Here is a 15,152-nt window from a genome sequence, read left to right as displayed (position 1 = left end):
TTGTTCCCTTCCATTTTAACAGACAAAAAGAAAGGGACAAAGTACAACAAAAACCTGGTTAACAAAAATACACATCTATCTTCTTAGCTTCTGGGCACAGAAGTAAATTTATGACAAATTTAATACTAGCCTGAGAGTAACTAAGCCCAATTATAATTATCTTGCTGAGAAGAGAAATTAATTAAACATCCCAGTGATAAAGACCCCACAAACCCAGAGGAAACACAATTGGAGGACAGGAGCTTCAAATAAAGGGAGAAGAGAAAGGCAATATTTAGCCCATCTGTTGGGACAGTTATGGGACAAGGTCATCTTTTCAGGAGAGCATGGAGTGCATTACACTAGAAATGAGGCTACCTGGCTGGCGAAGTCAGTCAAGTCCCTAATTCTCCTCTTCAACTTAGTGATTTGCTAATATGAAACACATGTCTCCCTTTTGCACCAAGTTCAAATGACTCTGGAATTCTAACCGTGCAGCTCAGTGACTGAACCAGAACAAGGGGAGAACTTGTCAGGATTTAAGAGCTTTCAGCAAAGCCCTTCAATTGCAGCCAGCACCCTATTCCACGGAAGGATATCAATTATAGATAGTGACTTGCTTTAGCAGGCAGTCGGGACTGTCAGACATTAGATAGACAACCATGAAGAATCATGAATCTTTCTATTAACTGTAAGAGGGAAAAAAGAATGGGTCATGGCTATAAATAAGGTACAGCATCAGAATGGTTTAACACCTTGCCTCTTGGTTGTATGTAGCATGAGAATTCAACTAACTAATTCACAAAACGTCTTCTCTCTCAGTAAAGTCGCAGTAACAGAAATAGTTAATGCTTCCGTCTGTTCCCCAAAATGTGGATTTTGCTACTAGTATTTTTTCCATTTACCATTAAAGTAATTAGGCAAACTTGAAGCAGCTACTCATTCAATCAACAAAAAATAAACTCTCCATTTTATACCAGGTCACTGCTAACGCTACTACACACACCCATGAGTAAGAAGAAACTGCTATGTCCTACAAAATAAATCCAATTTAAATGGACAAACTCAGAATTTCCACAGTTCAGACAATGAGTAAAAAGGTGAAAAGTAAGTGATATAAACCAGGTCCTTTATTTATGTGGTTACAAATTATAATTTTTAATTCACTTAATTTAATTTATTCAAATAATAGATGTTGGGCTAAAATTAATTATCACAAAGGTAATATACTGAATTTTCTTCTAATCCTGACATGAATTTCTTTTAGCTGATTTGGAATTTTTAAAAATTCCATCACATATGTATACATTTAAATATTTTAAAGATCATTTTGATAAAACAAATAACGTGGTGGTCATTTAGATGGCAGTGTAAGCAGCCTTACTTTGAAATTACTCAGATCTCTCTGTTAAAACATCATGCATACCTGAAACCTTTTGAAACTGAGAGTACATACAGATACCTGCAACAGTTGCTTTTGTCAAAAGCTTCTGCATTAAGTAGGTAGCAAAAAAGGTTATTACCACATGCCCCAAAATGTTACCTCGAGTCTGTCCTCTAAAGAGAAGTACGTGATGTAGACTTAGAATAAGCACCTCTTTCATTTCTCATGTAATGGCTGAATCCCAACCACAGCACTGCTTGGAAACAGCAATGACTTATCCACAGAAAAGGCATCATGACATGGTGTGATCTCTCAGCAGACCATTTAAAAAGCAAATAGCACTGCCAACATCTCTTTATGATGACAGCTTTTATAAAAGCAATTGTCCTCCATTTAATTGTTCACTCATTATACCACTAAGAGTACTCCTAGCAGGCTCCATTCTTTGAGACTATGTCCCTACACTAAAAAAAAAAAAAAAAAATCCAGGTTTTTTGGTCCACCTTCATATTATAATGCCTGTGGTTTCCATTAAAACAGCCAGCAAGAATAAAGAGCCATTAAGTCAGTCTTGGCTTAAAAATAACACTTGCATCAAATTAAGTTCATGGAAAAATCTGGAACTATACCTTAATTAAAAACATTTGGCTTCCAGTTTCTTGTTCTGCTGAGAAATCTATAATTTTTTCCCATACAATTACAAGGAGAAATGATTAAAAAAAAATGGGGGAGGGGGAGAGAAGCTAATGTCATGTTAAATCCCCAAAGCATTCTGTATATAATGGATCGCCAAACCTGGCAAAGCGTATTTAACACTAAAATGTAACTGCAGTGTATGGAACATACTATATAGGATGGGCCACGTTGCAGAAGACACTCTTCAAAAGCTCATATGGCTACGAAACATGTGGGATATGTAATGAATTTTGTAATTTTGGTGCTTAAATGGAGGAGAGTTGTCAAGAATAAGGGTTGTCTAAAAATAAGGAAGAGAAAGGAGTGAGACTAAGTTTGTGTATGGGGTGAATGTGTGTATATGATGGTGGGGCCATGGTAATCATAACAAAAGCACTGATTTTCTGTCACACTGAAAGCTTATGAAAATGCTACACTTAGCAAACATTCCATATTTTCTTAACGGGCCCCTGTGCTTCCACACAGAGCATGTAAACTATAGCTTTTTATTCTTAAATATCTTAATGCCCTTCCATCTCAGTTGTCCCTAGTCCCATTTACCAGGAAGACTCCACTGACCTAAGAGAAAGCAGAGGGTAAAATGAAGCTCTGGTAAAGGAAATGTGGCTCCTAAGGGAGGCACAGGTATACGGGGGCGGGAAAGGTCACTGCATGTTTGGAAATCATACAAAGGAGCACAAGAGAAAAGAATGGTTCTCAATCATTCCACCAGCAGCTTTCAAAAATGTACGTCATTAAACAGACTTGTAAAAAACATACAGCTTTTTCCATGAAACTATTTGCAAGGGTTGCCTCAAGAAACTTTGGTAATAATTTACCCCCAGCATCTTCACAGAGAATCAACCACCATGTGAAACAATGGAAGAGTTCTTAGCTGTTGAGGGGCTGCAAGAGAAAGTAGAACAAAAACCAGGAATCCCCCACTTCTTCAATGTTTTCTATTGTTACTGGGTCTTGGAAAGGAGAATCAAACTTGGTTAAAAGGTTAATAATAATTCATGTCCAGCTTACTATTACTCAATAACCATCAAAGTCGCTAACTCAAAATAGTGTTTTCTGGCTTACAGGATCAGAGTCATTACACTCTCTATTGAAGACTTTATTGAATTTTACACTAAGCTTTAGCTGACTGAACAGGTCAAGCACCGTAGCTCAGAGTTTTCTTTATTCTCAGAAAGTCATAAAGCCCTCTCCAGTTTGCAATGCTGCTAGCTAAGAAACTTGACTCAGCGCAGGGTCAGGGAAGCTGACCCCGTGGAAAAGGTCACATAGTTGTAAAGCCCGGTTCCTGAGCTCCATTCACTTACGTGCACCAGCTGCTCCTGGGTGTCAAACTCCCTGGTGCAGCCTTCCCAGTGGCAGTTTGTCTCATAGATGACTTCAGGCTCCTGCTTGCTTTCATCTTTGTCCCCTTCCTCCTTCACCAGGGTTGTTCCTTCTGGCTGCTCCTGAAAGGCAGAGGGTGGGGGTGGGGGGAGAGGAAGGAGAGAGCGAAAATTCAGACACAATAGGATACAACACAGGAAGAGAACATAAAAACCTGGCAGAGCTTGGTCTTCCTCCTAATGCAATCGTTCACTGAAAAGAAAATGGAGCCTAGGTCCATGAACTGAGTTTTGAGAATTGATGACATCAAATGTATAGAATCCTTTGTGTACTTTTTTTTCCAGATTTACCAAACACATCCTCTTTAGAGATGTTAACTTGTGTTTTAAGAAAACAGCCTAAACCATAATAAAGATAATAAGATGTTGAGACCAAACTTTGCTGTCTTGTATACAAAGCTGAAAACAACTAAAATGTCATCCCACGAGAGAAGCAAGTAAACCAAGTCATCTAGTCTTAAATCAAAAGACTGGTTGTTTTTTCTAGCTCAATTCTTCTCAGTATAATAACTGGTTTATTTTCAAGTTTTGGAATTCAGGGAATTGGTTTATTGGTGACTCTTATTCTGCTTTCCTTGCTGTTGGAGGCTGAAAGAAGCACTATGTGAATTTTAGAGAAATGGTGACATCCTGCTTCAACTTCTTCCTCCAAAGATACGCTCACTGCCCAAGAACCACAGCATCAAAAGCTTGACAGCTGGGCCTCCCCTGGTGGCGCAGCAGTTTAGTGCTGGGCTGCGGAGCTGCCCGCAGCCTCTGTAGCGCCAGTTCGATCCCCGCCCGCTGGGGAGGGTCCCACATGGCGCGCAGACCTCTCCTGCCGTGGCGCCTGCTGCTCCCCTCAGCAGTGTATTTCGTCAGTCTGCCTGTTCTGCTCCCTGCTCGGGCTGTGGTGAATTCTCTCACCCTCTCGTGCTTCTGACTGGGAACAGTCAGAAGTGCAGGAGGGTGAGAGAATTCACCAGAGCCTAGAGCAGGGAGCAGAACAGGCAGAAGGACCGAAGTACACTGCTGAGGGGAGCAGCGGGCGGCAGGAGAGGTCTGCGCGCCATGTGGGACCCTCCTGCTGCGGCCGGGGAGCAGCCGGGGATCGAACCGGTGCTGCAGAGGCTGCGGGCAGCTTCACAACCCAGTGCTCAACCACTGAGCCACCAGGGAGGCCCAAATAAATAAATCTTAAAAAAAAAAAAAAAAAAGAAGAAGAAAAATATTAAAAAAAAAAAAAAAAAAAGCTTGGCAGCTGTCTTTTATTGTCTTCTAAGGTAGCTTCACATCAATGAAAACACAAAGAAGTCCCAGAGGGCTGGGAGAGAATTAGGTATATAGACTCAGGTTCTAATCTGGGGCTAAATGTCAGAAATCACAGACAAGGCCTTAGGTAGACCAGCAGAGTTGGTGATTAGCAAAACCCAAGAAGGATGGATTTAAGAACCCAGAATACTCATCCAGTCCATTCTCAGAGCTCTGGGTATAAAAGAAATTCAGGCTATGGCAGCTGATGTTTAAGCTAATGCAGTTCATTTTCATGGACATCCAAACCCTTCAATCTCAAGAGTAAATGAGCTCCTGTCTGGATCCTGCATAGGGGCCCTACAAGATGGCTTATGGCATGATCTACACACTTTTAAACTGAGGCTCAGAAGGTCTAATGAGGAAAAGTAGGGCCCCAACTAGAAGTTCTAATTTCCTTATTTCAGGATTCTGGGTAAAGGACCAGAATCTAAGCAGCCTTAGGTTAGATGAGCTGTGCTTTGATCCCTCCTGGTGCTCCAGGCTCCCCTGGCAAGTGAAAAGTGGCAAAATAAGAGAAATGAGAACTTGAGTACCATCAGGAATATCACTAGCTCTGCCCAGTCAGATTTGGGACCAGGGACTCAGTAATTAAGGTAAAGATCAGGGATGAGGACTGAAGTCTGGTCACGTCTCCATCGGTAACAAATTAAACTGACTGTTTATGAACTATAGTTTGCACCCCAAACAGCTTCCTGCATTTCTTGTTTTTGCTGATGAGCTAGAGAAACAAATGAGGTAGGTCATATAGCCACAGCCAAGAACACAGGGCAGGAAGCCCAGGGCCTCACCTGCTGGCCCCGTGGCCCCGGGCTTGGGAGGTCCTCATCGGGTTTGATCTTGGAACGCTTGTTGTGCATCAGATCCCCGGTGCTGCTCACTGCAGACTCACTTGTGGGCTTGTGCTGATCACATTTACAGTGGCAAAGACAGAAATGAGATTTTGATCATTATGTGGGTTCATGGCAAAATAGGCAGCTCGATAGAAAAAAGCTAATTTGGCACTAGGACCTGATAGTTCTTGAGACTACCCATCACCAAGTTCAGAAAATGTGTTCAAAGCAAGAAAATACATAATGAAGTATGTATTCCTTGTTTTTGCCTATGAATATAAAATCCCTGTGCCTTTTTAAAGCTGGAACAAGGGAGCCGGGGTTCTGGGCTTTCCCAAACTTCACTGGTGTGTTCCAAAGAGCAATCTTGTAAGGTGGACACGACACAAACAAGAATGTCTTGCAAAGTTCTTTAATTAAGAGCAACCAGATTCTTCCCCGTGCACATATCCGTGTGGAGACTGCAACAGAGGGCACAGCAGTTTTATTCTTACTGTGAAGCATCTTATGATTCTAAGCGCCAGGGGACAGTGACCAAATGAGAACAATACACTCAGGCAACATATTTAATCGAGTGGATTTATAGACATCCCCAGCTCAGAGTGAAGTGGTCCGCTTTTCCACTGAGGATAAAATGACTCTGGAGGAAGAGGCTGCTGTTTAATGAGAAGCACCTATATCACAGATTCACAAAAGTGACAATGGGAGCCCTGGTTTAGGAAGACAGGCTACCGTGGGGAAGCCATGAAGGTGCCAAGGGCACGGTGGCATGGACCCTCCACCATTTACCATGACAGACAAGCTCGCCGGGTTGTCTCTCACCTGTGTGGACTCGGAAGGGCCAGAGTTGACCTGCACGGGGTTCAGAACTGCAGGGATCCCTGGAATAGGCCTCTGTGTTGGAAAAGTTGGGGCGGGGTGGATGAGCGGAGGACTGTGTCCAAAGGCAGAACCTAAGCTCTGTTGTCGGCTTAAGATTTGCTGATGCATGTGGAGAGACACTGGTGCAGAAGGGTAGGTGAAGCTCAAGGCAGGGCTGCGTGTGGGGAAATAAAGAGTAAACATCACTTATAGGGAATGCAGACTGTCGCAAATGCATAACCACGACGTTTGCCCCTGTGGACCAAGTTTTAACACCCCAAGTCATATCTGATCCATCAGTTTAAATTAGAAGGGAAAAACAATTACTGATGAAATCTTGAAAACTTCCAAGAGACGGATAACGGCTAAGACAAGATGACTGTGTGCGCATGTACACACAGGCCAGAAGTAAGATTCAGCAGAATGGAAACAAAAGGCATCAGTTCAATAACGACTATTTATTGCAATAACAAACTTTATATAAAAAAGAGAATGGGTGACTACATGCTTTATAGTACTTTTATTGGCTCCCAGTTCCGTATGTTCCTGTATATGGAACAATTCCTTTAATCTCAGCTCACAGTGCGTACCTTCATATGTCTCCAGATCTTATTACAAGAGGAAAGAAAATCAATTGGTTAAATGTGTTTTGAACACCATGCTTGTCATATCACTCATTTGTTTGTAAAGATGGAAAGCTTGGTTCATCCAGAATGCCACCTAAAGAATTTCCATCAGTGCCGTCTGGTTACAGAAGCTGATGGATTAACCTCTCCCAGCCGAAATCAGTGATCAATGGGCTTCGATGGAGGAATATTCCAATGGGAGAGCACAGCTCCCTCTTCCAGCTAAACAGCATTAAATGTCTATTAAAGCCCATTATACATGCTAATGCCTGTCACCACTTCATTATGCCACAGGATTTCCCAGGCTACCGTAAGTTCTGAGGAAGCTGCACTATTACCTCAAGATTTATCGACTATCGGCAGTGCCAAATCATTCTTTATGCCAGCATAGTTTAGGAATCAAATCCTCTTAAAAGAATGAAGTGTTCTTAAGGAATTTGCCAATGACTTAAAAATGCATGAAAATTATAATTGCATTCATGAAAATTTCTTTCTTAAATAATAATCATTAAAAAGATGATATATATTCCCCTCATCCTGCTGTGTAATACCCAGAAAGAATCAGAGTTTCTTGTAATGTCAAAGGTAGAATTCATGAAAATTTCCAATCTAGTGGGTTAATTACTATTGCCTTTAAGCGCATTAACTGAGAATATAATAATTACAATAACAAAATCAAACCATTTCAACAAATTTAAGTAATAATTCCAAAGATATACACCATTCATTAATGTGACTACACATTTTGCCTATTTGATACAATCCATAAAGGCAGCTTCAATGGGATTACATTACTATTATTCCTACAGAGAACCTTGCATTACAATAGCTTGCCCATTTAAGACTGAATATCATTAAGAATACCCTAGGAGAATTTCACCAGGCTTGGAGGAACTCCTTTCATTCTGTATTGTATTTCTTTAATAAAAGAAAGCAGAAACATGGTGAAAACAGTCATTGTTCACAGTAAGTTAGAGAGAAATCAGTAATAATATTCCGCTTCTGCAGTGCTATAGTTCTCTGCCAGTGTTTCCGAAAGCAACCATGAATGATTACAGCAAGACTTAGCTAAGGTAGCTGTGTGGATGATTGATAGGGCATTAATCAAAAGATGCATATCTGCCTCAGAATTTGTTCACAAGCTTTCTTCTAATAGCTGATTTCATGTTCACTGAGCTCTATGCCAGTTTGTCCAATTTATTTTTCAGTGTACAAGCCATTCATCAAAAACCACAATGATTTAACACACCCCCCTTTTCCTTTTGGTGAATGAATATTACTAGGTGTAGCTACCTTATCCTGGTCATTAAAAAAAATAACAAGAAATAAAAGACCGCACTAGACATATATTTACAATGTGGCATCCTCCACATACCTTTCCAGAACTGCATGGGCCTGCAGGCTTGGGAAAGTGTCCCTCAGGTCATTGATGGCTCTGATTCTGGGAGGCTCAGTATTTGGGGATTCAAAAAGCCAGGACCTACCCAATTAAGAATCAAGACTACTAAAGAAAACGTTTCATAAGGCAGAAGAAGCCCTCAATTGTCTATATAAGCAATTTACAAATGCCAAGAGTCAGGAAGAACAGGGCCATTTTTACTTTTACAGAGCTGAAGGTGAGAAGACAGAAGAGAGGCTCCACATTGAACCTGCCCTCAGATACTTCTCTCTGACTTGAGCAGACATGGAATGGAGCGGTGAAGGCTTTCAATACATTTGACGAATGTGCCCTTTCAGGGTCCCTTTATTGCTGGTAAAACCAAGAGGCATGAAGGAACATTTTCTAAAATCCATATCAACTATTAGACTGTAAGTGATATGAGAATATACACAGAGCAGACAAATGCTTTTCAACCTTCACTGCTTATCCACAATGAGCCTGTAAGGAAATGCTCTCTCTTCCATGGGCAGAGCTGAGAGATGCACACAGCCTACAGGTCACAAAGCTGATTTAGAATTCAATGACAGAAGCAGAAGGTCTTGGCTCTGTCATAGCACTGGTGTACAGAGTTGGGAGCCAAGGTTCCTTTGCTCAGTACAGCCAGCAGAGTTCTCAGGAAGGTTTGGAGGAAGAATCAGGGTCTAGACAATGGCCATAGCACATAGAAGGCAAGAATGATGACCCTTGGTGGTCACTCTGCTTGTCAGTAATTGCAGTGTCCTTCCAGATCTCAGCATGGTTACCTCCATATTGTCACTGGATCCCACCTTAAATGCACATTCTCAGACAGGGAGGCTTCCTGAGATCCTCTGATGCCACCATTAAAACGAGTGTGTTCTGCAGCTTCTCACCCACCATTCTCTATTGTTTGACAATTCTTAACATAGCACAGGACATTTTCTGAAACCATATTCTCTCTCCCACTCTGGAATGTCAGGTCCAAGGAAAGCTTGGTCCTGGCATCTAGTGCCAGAAACACTGCCTGGCACATAGCAGAAACTGAATATTACGTCAATGAGTGACTGTACAGCGTCCATGTATTCATTTCCAATTGCCTCTGCAACAAGTTGGACAAAAGTAGTGACTTAAAACAAGAGACACTTATCATGTTCTAGCTCTGGGATCAGAAGACTCAAGTGGGGCTTCTGTAGCGTCCAGGCACCTTGCCTGTTCCAGATTCCACAGGCTACCTACATCCTGGGCCCCCACCACTGCCACTCCGACTTTCTACTCTGACTCTAACTCTGACCCCTCTGCCTGCCTCTAATATGGACCCTGTGATCATACCTTGTCCACCTGAACAATCCAGGAGAGCTTCCTCATCTCAAAGCCCTTTAATTAATTACAGCTGCAAAATTCCAAGTGCCATGTAAGGCTACATGTTCACAGTTCCCGAAGATGACCACATGGGCACCTTTGAGGGCAATCATTCTTCTAACTACTCTCTCAGCACTCACTTCCAAGAAAGAGATGCTTTCCTCTGAAAACTCTACTTTGAATGTGTCTATGAACAGTATTGCTTAAACAAAGCTAATGTTTAATAAATTCAATTCTTTCTGCAGAACTTGAGAAGCTGAGACAGACTTGCAAGTTAGAGAGGATGAAACTTTTTTTTAAGTAAACTCATCATTACAGACCCCAAAGAGTTTGTGTATTCATTCCATAATTTCCTAGAAATAAAAAGCATTATTGTTGTTGAAAAGTTTTATAAATACCTTCCATCTCTGAAGAAGGATGCAGTCTAGTCTGAAACCTGGTCTACCTGAGATTTATTACCTCAAAGTTTTTATATTTCTGTTCACCCTATTCCTCCTGATGGATCACTCAAAGAGACATTAATTTTACATACTGATTTCTGAACTGTCTTCACTTAACATTCAATAAAATATAAAACTATTCTTACAGCTTTTGTTTCTTTTCTAAGTGACTATATAGAAGACGGAGCAAATTAAAAAACAAAACATTTGTGAGAATACGACTTATAACTGCTATCTATGTTTAACTGCTATCTATGTGTAAACAATATTAGGGGTTTTTATGTTAGATGGCCCAATTCTTCCCAAGCAATGCGGTAACACAGTAACAGGCCTCTTGAAATAAGGGCCTAAAAGTAAGTAGAATAGGGGAAAAACCAGAAATGCTAAGGTCATAAATCTGAAGAATATGGGCTCAATAGTCCCAGACATGGACCTGTCAATATGCAAATGTGCATTCCAAATGGCCAGATGCAGTTTGCTAGAGTATTTAAAGGAACAGCTAGAGACTAGTACTCCTTGAAAAGTACTTTATGAAAAACGCTCCCCCAGGACAATAAAGTCATAATATAATAATGAAATATGTGCTCTTTATTTCTTCTCAGGAGCAGGAAAGAAGAAAATTTGGATTTTAGGTCTCTGACTGAAATGTGTATGGTGTCCTGGCCCTTCACAGGTAATTTCCATCCATCCAAATAGATTTATAGTTATTTCTTAAGACAGTAAAATATGTGACAGCATATTTTTCCATGTATGTGGAGGTTTGTGTTTTTTTTTTTTGAGTCATCATTTAGATATGATGTACATTTGGACATTGTGTTTGAAAAAGTTAGACATAATCAACTTATTGTTTTAATAAGCTAATGGGTTTTGTGAATAAATATTTGTTCTATATTGTGTTTTTATAGCAGCCTAAATTTTTAAGTAAATATAGAAACACAAGAATGGTATTAGGATTCAAGATCGCCATTTGCCTTTTTATCCCTGCATGCTGTAATCACCCTGTCATCTCTATAATTATCAACCCATGGACATACCATGTACTATTCATATAGACTAACTTTCTGAAAACTAGAACAACACATCTACCACACAGAAACTTCCTTTAGCAAAGATGATGATTAGAATTCTAATTACTCATTAAAGAGCCCCTTTATCTATTCATTGGAGAAATGTCTGTTGAGTGGTGTCAAGGTGACTGGGCACGGATGTGGAGGTGAAGTGGGGAACACAGGCGTGAGCAAGACATACCCAGCCTTCCACCGGTGACCCAGCACTTGAATTCCAGTGAAGGGAAACAAACAGCAAGCTACAATAAGCAAGTAAACATGGAGTTTCAAAGAGTGTTAAATGCTATCTTCCTTTTGGAGAGCAATTATTTGGGAATTATTTGCATGTGAAGGAGGACACCATCACATTTGGAAAAAAAAAAATCTGAATGTGTCTTTAAACTGTTTAGCATTTTTAGAAACTTAACAGATATCATTACTCTATGCACTATCAATACCAGAAGCAGATGAGACAGGTATTGGAAAATAAGAAAATGTGAATTCAGATGAATTTGGGTAAGTTAAAAAGTCTGGCATTGATGCCCACCAAGGTCCAGGCAAAGACTCACCTTGCTGATGCATAAAGTCATAAAGCAAGAATAACATTACACTTCTCCCTATCACTGTGAGACAGAAACAGTGATTGCCTTGTATGCACCCTAAATCCTCATTCACTCTAGAGAAAGCTAGCTACTCATTTTAGATTTCTTCAAGTTTCTTCCTGTTCCCTGTTATCCATTGGTTCTATCACGTACTATTCCTCAAGTCAGCTTCTAGATCTCACAAAATTAAACTTAAAATAGGACAAAGAAGACACCAGCATTTCTCTAGTAAAGGACTAGCCACTAGTGCCAATAACACTATGTTAGAAAATATGAACAGAAATCATCTAAGGTCTTTCACTAAGTAGAAGATGAATTCCCAAGTTATGACAGCACTGTGACCATTTGTGCATTATATTCTAATGTAAGTCCTTTAGGTGCTGGAAAGAGTCAAGATAACGGTGCTGAGGGTAAGAGGTAAGATAAAAGAGAAATAAGAGGAACGAATGCTCACAGGCAATTCAGTGTGAATATCTTCACTGTGCCCAACTGCTACCTCTACTACTTTGATGCTATGATTTCTAGTCACAGATTACAAAGTTCCAGCCAACTGAGATACAGCTAGTGGTGGGCTATGACCCTGGGGATATCTGCTGAGAGTGCACAGCAGTCAGGCCACATTTCTGACATGGGTCACCGTCTCCGAGCCAGATGGATGATCACGGAGTGCGCGGCCAGGTCTGTGGACAACGAGGATCAGTTCTCCTGGGAATCTGCTACTGGTGCCTTCGTCCTGGCACTGCAGAACCATGACAGCTTTAATGAAATGTGTCCCTTTCCAGTATGACAGGTGTCCTGTCTGTACTTTACAAATGTGGAGACAATTTCAGAGAGCAGAAGGGTAAGGGAGGTTTCCATAGCTGGCTGGTGGCAAAACTGGGATCTAAGGACAGACACACCTGACTCCAAAGCCTATACCTGTGACTAGAGTGGCTCATCCTGAAAACTCCCTCAGGCTCCTCCACACATACTGACTGCTATCACGTGGTTATTTGCTTTTCCCCATGTTTCAACACTTCCTTGACTATATTCAAATAAATAGAGCATACAGCATCTATCAAAATGGAGTTTCAGGGCCTCCCTGGTGGCGCAAGGGGTTAAGACGCAACCATTGAAGCTGTCCGCAGCCTCTGCAGCATGAGTTCGATACCCAGCCAGCCAGGGAGCTACCCACATGGCGCAGCAGACCTCTCCTGACTCGCCCGCTGCTCCCCTCAGCAGTGTACTTCTGTCAATCTGCCTGTTCTGTTCCCCACTCTGTCTCTGTTAAATCTTCTCACCCCCCACGCCTCTGGCCTGTACCCCAGCTCTTGTACGCATAAATAAATAAATCTTATAAAAAATGGAGTTTCATAATGTTTACTCAGTGGTTTGTTTGCCAAGGAACATTTATGATAATTGAACAAGAAGTGAAACGATAATAGAAAACATTATGGGAAAAAAATGCTATTTTTCACTTCTGATAAACAGGATATGTTAATACTACTAATTCTTCTCCCCAACCTCCCAAACTGTTGAAGTTTCCCAAATACATATATTCATTGTGAAAGACCCAACAGTTAGCAGCTAAAGCTAATGTCCATTTATAAAATATGACAATAAACAAATCCTCCCTTATTGGGGTGGGGAGTAAAGGGGGAATGGGCCCTCTGGATTATGGTAGAAGTTGCTAGGGCTTTGGTGGTAGTTTGATAACAACACTTAAAGAGAAGTGAACTTATACCCCTCAAGCATACAGTGTTGTAAACCAACATTACCTCAATAAAAAGAATTTAAAAACAAAGTAAAGTTAATGAAAACAAACTTCAGTATCTACTATTTAAAGTAAGAAAATCATCACAGTTTGCAAAAACTAAAGTTTGGAAAGGGTTGCTAGTAAGTGAATTTTTACATCGTTGGCGAAAAACTAAGTGAAAGCTAATACTTATAACTAGGGCCACTTAATTAATTAGCATATGATCTAATTTTATGTCTAAAATAACTGTTAACTAGCACAGTTCAAAACACTGATTAGCTAAAAAAAAAAAAAAGCACTGTAAACATACCTCAAATTCATAAATTGGCTTACTTTTAATTCACCACTTATCTACATCAGCCCAAATTTGATCCATTAACAGGGAGAATTTTATAGTAAGCATGTTTACAGAAGTCTGCTTGTACCCCCCCATGCAAGTGCAGACATAGTGCAAAGAAAGTAGCAAAATGCTTTCCCTATGCAGCAAAGGAAGATGATCAAAATAGAGATCTTTCAAATTAAGATAAAAATACTTAATCAGAAAACAAGGAAATATTCTTCAGCTGGACTTTCTCTGAAAACTCTGCCTGGCAATGCCATCTGCCTTTACATTGTAGCAGACAGAAAGCCCTGCTGTCCCCTTTTCCTTTCTTCCTCTCAAGGTTCCCCCTTGCTCCAGGTAGTAATTTTGGGGAGACAGGACTGATAGCATGACTGGTGTTTTGATTTCTGCTTATATTCTTGCTTGAATTGCACAATCAGGTTTCAAGTAGTTTTTCCTCGAGCATTATGATTAGCAAGGGGCATGTGGGTAAAAAGATTTGCCATTTTATCATATAGCTACTTCTTTATATGGGCTATTGACCCAAGGTCTACAAAAATTTATTTTTGGCCAGTAATTGTCTCTGAGTGCACAGTAGTGATATTTGACCTGCATCCCCAGTCAGGCTCAGCAGCGTGTTGTTTTGTTCTTCCTCACACGCAGTCAGTCCTGCCAGTGTAGGTGCGGTTGAGCACAGACAGTTCATTAAAGAAAAACATAATGGATTTGGGAAAACACATACCTGATTGCACTTGCAGATAAGTGACCATAGGAGCCACTTGCTGAAGAGCTGCTGCGGGAATTATTGAGGATGGTCACCAAGGAGTTGGGAGATGTCCTTATCATGGTCTGAAGGTCAAAGCTATGATCGGACAGTGGTGATATGGACAGTGTGCGTTTTCGGCTCGGCCTGGCTGACAGCCTGGGGCTGGGGAATCTGGTGCCTGTTATATAAACAAAACAGAACCTGATTACCTGCGGTTGGACTCTGTACCTGTTATTTATTGCCTCCTGTGTGGAAGAAGTGAAGGATAAGAAATGGGCAACTTGCGGTGACAAGTATCTCTTCTCCCACTCGTGATCTACTGGCTACAATTGAGGAAATTAGGGAGAAATATTTATCTTCCAGGGGCTTACCTCGAGGGAGCTCTGTTTATTAATGTGCAGGCAAAATGATAAATTGCTAAACAAAAAG

General features: G+C 40.8%; 1 protein-coding gene across 1 annotated transcript in view; it reads right to left on the bottom strand.

The window, feature by feature from the left end:
• Positions 1 to 15,152, bottom strand: part of GLI3 (GLI family zinc finger 3) — a gene marked incomplete at both ends in the record, with an annotated part of 271,835 nt that overhangs the window by 63,223 nt on the left and 193,460 nt on the right. Inside the window, 4 exons of the mRNA XM_084230035.1 lie at positions 3,367 to 3,507; positions 5,526 to 5,639; positions 6,390 to 6,603; positions 14,700 to 14,901. Coding sequence (XP_084086161.1) covers positions 3,367 to 3,507; positions 5,526 to 5,639; positions 6,390 to 6,603; positions 14,700 to 14,901 — 671 coding nt within the window. The remainder of the gene's footprint in view (positions 1 to 3,366; positions 3,508 to 5,525; positions 5,640 to 6,389; positions 6,604 to 14,699; positions 14,902 to 15,152) is intronic.

Source organism: Talpa europaea (genome assembly GCF_964194135.1).
Source record: "Talpa europaea genome assembly, chromosome: 3".
In the NCBI taxonomy this organism is placed as follows: Eukaryota; Metazoa; Chordata; class Mammalia; order Eulipotyphla; family Talpidae; genus Talpa; species Talpa europaea.
The sequence above is the reverse complement of the archived record's forward strand: the minus strand, read 5'-3'. Positions and strand labels throughout refer to the sequence as shown.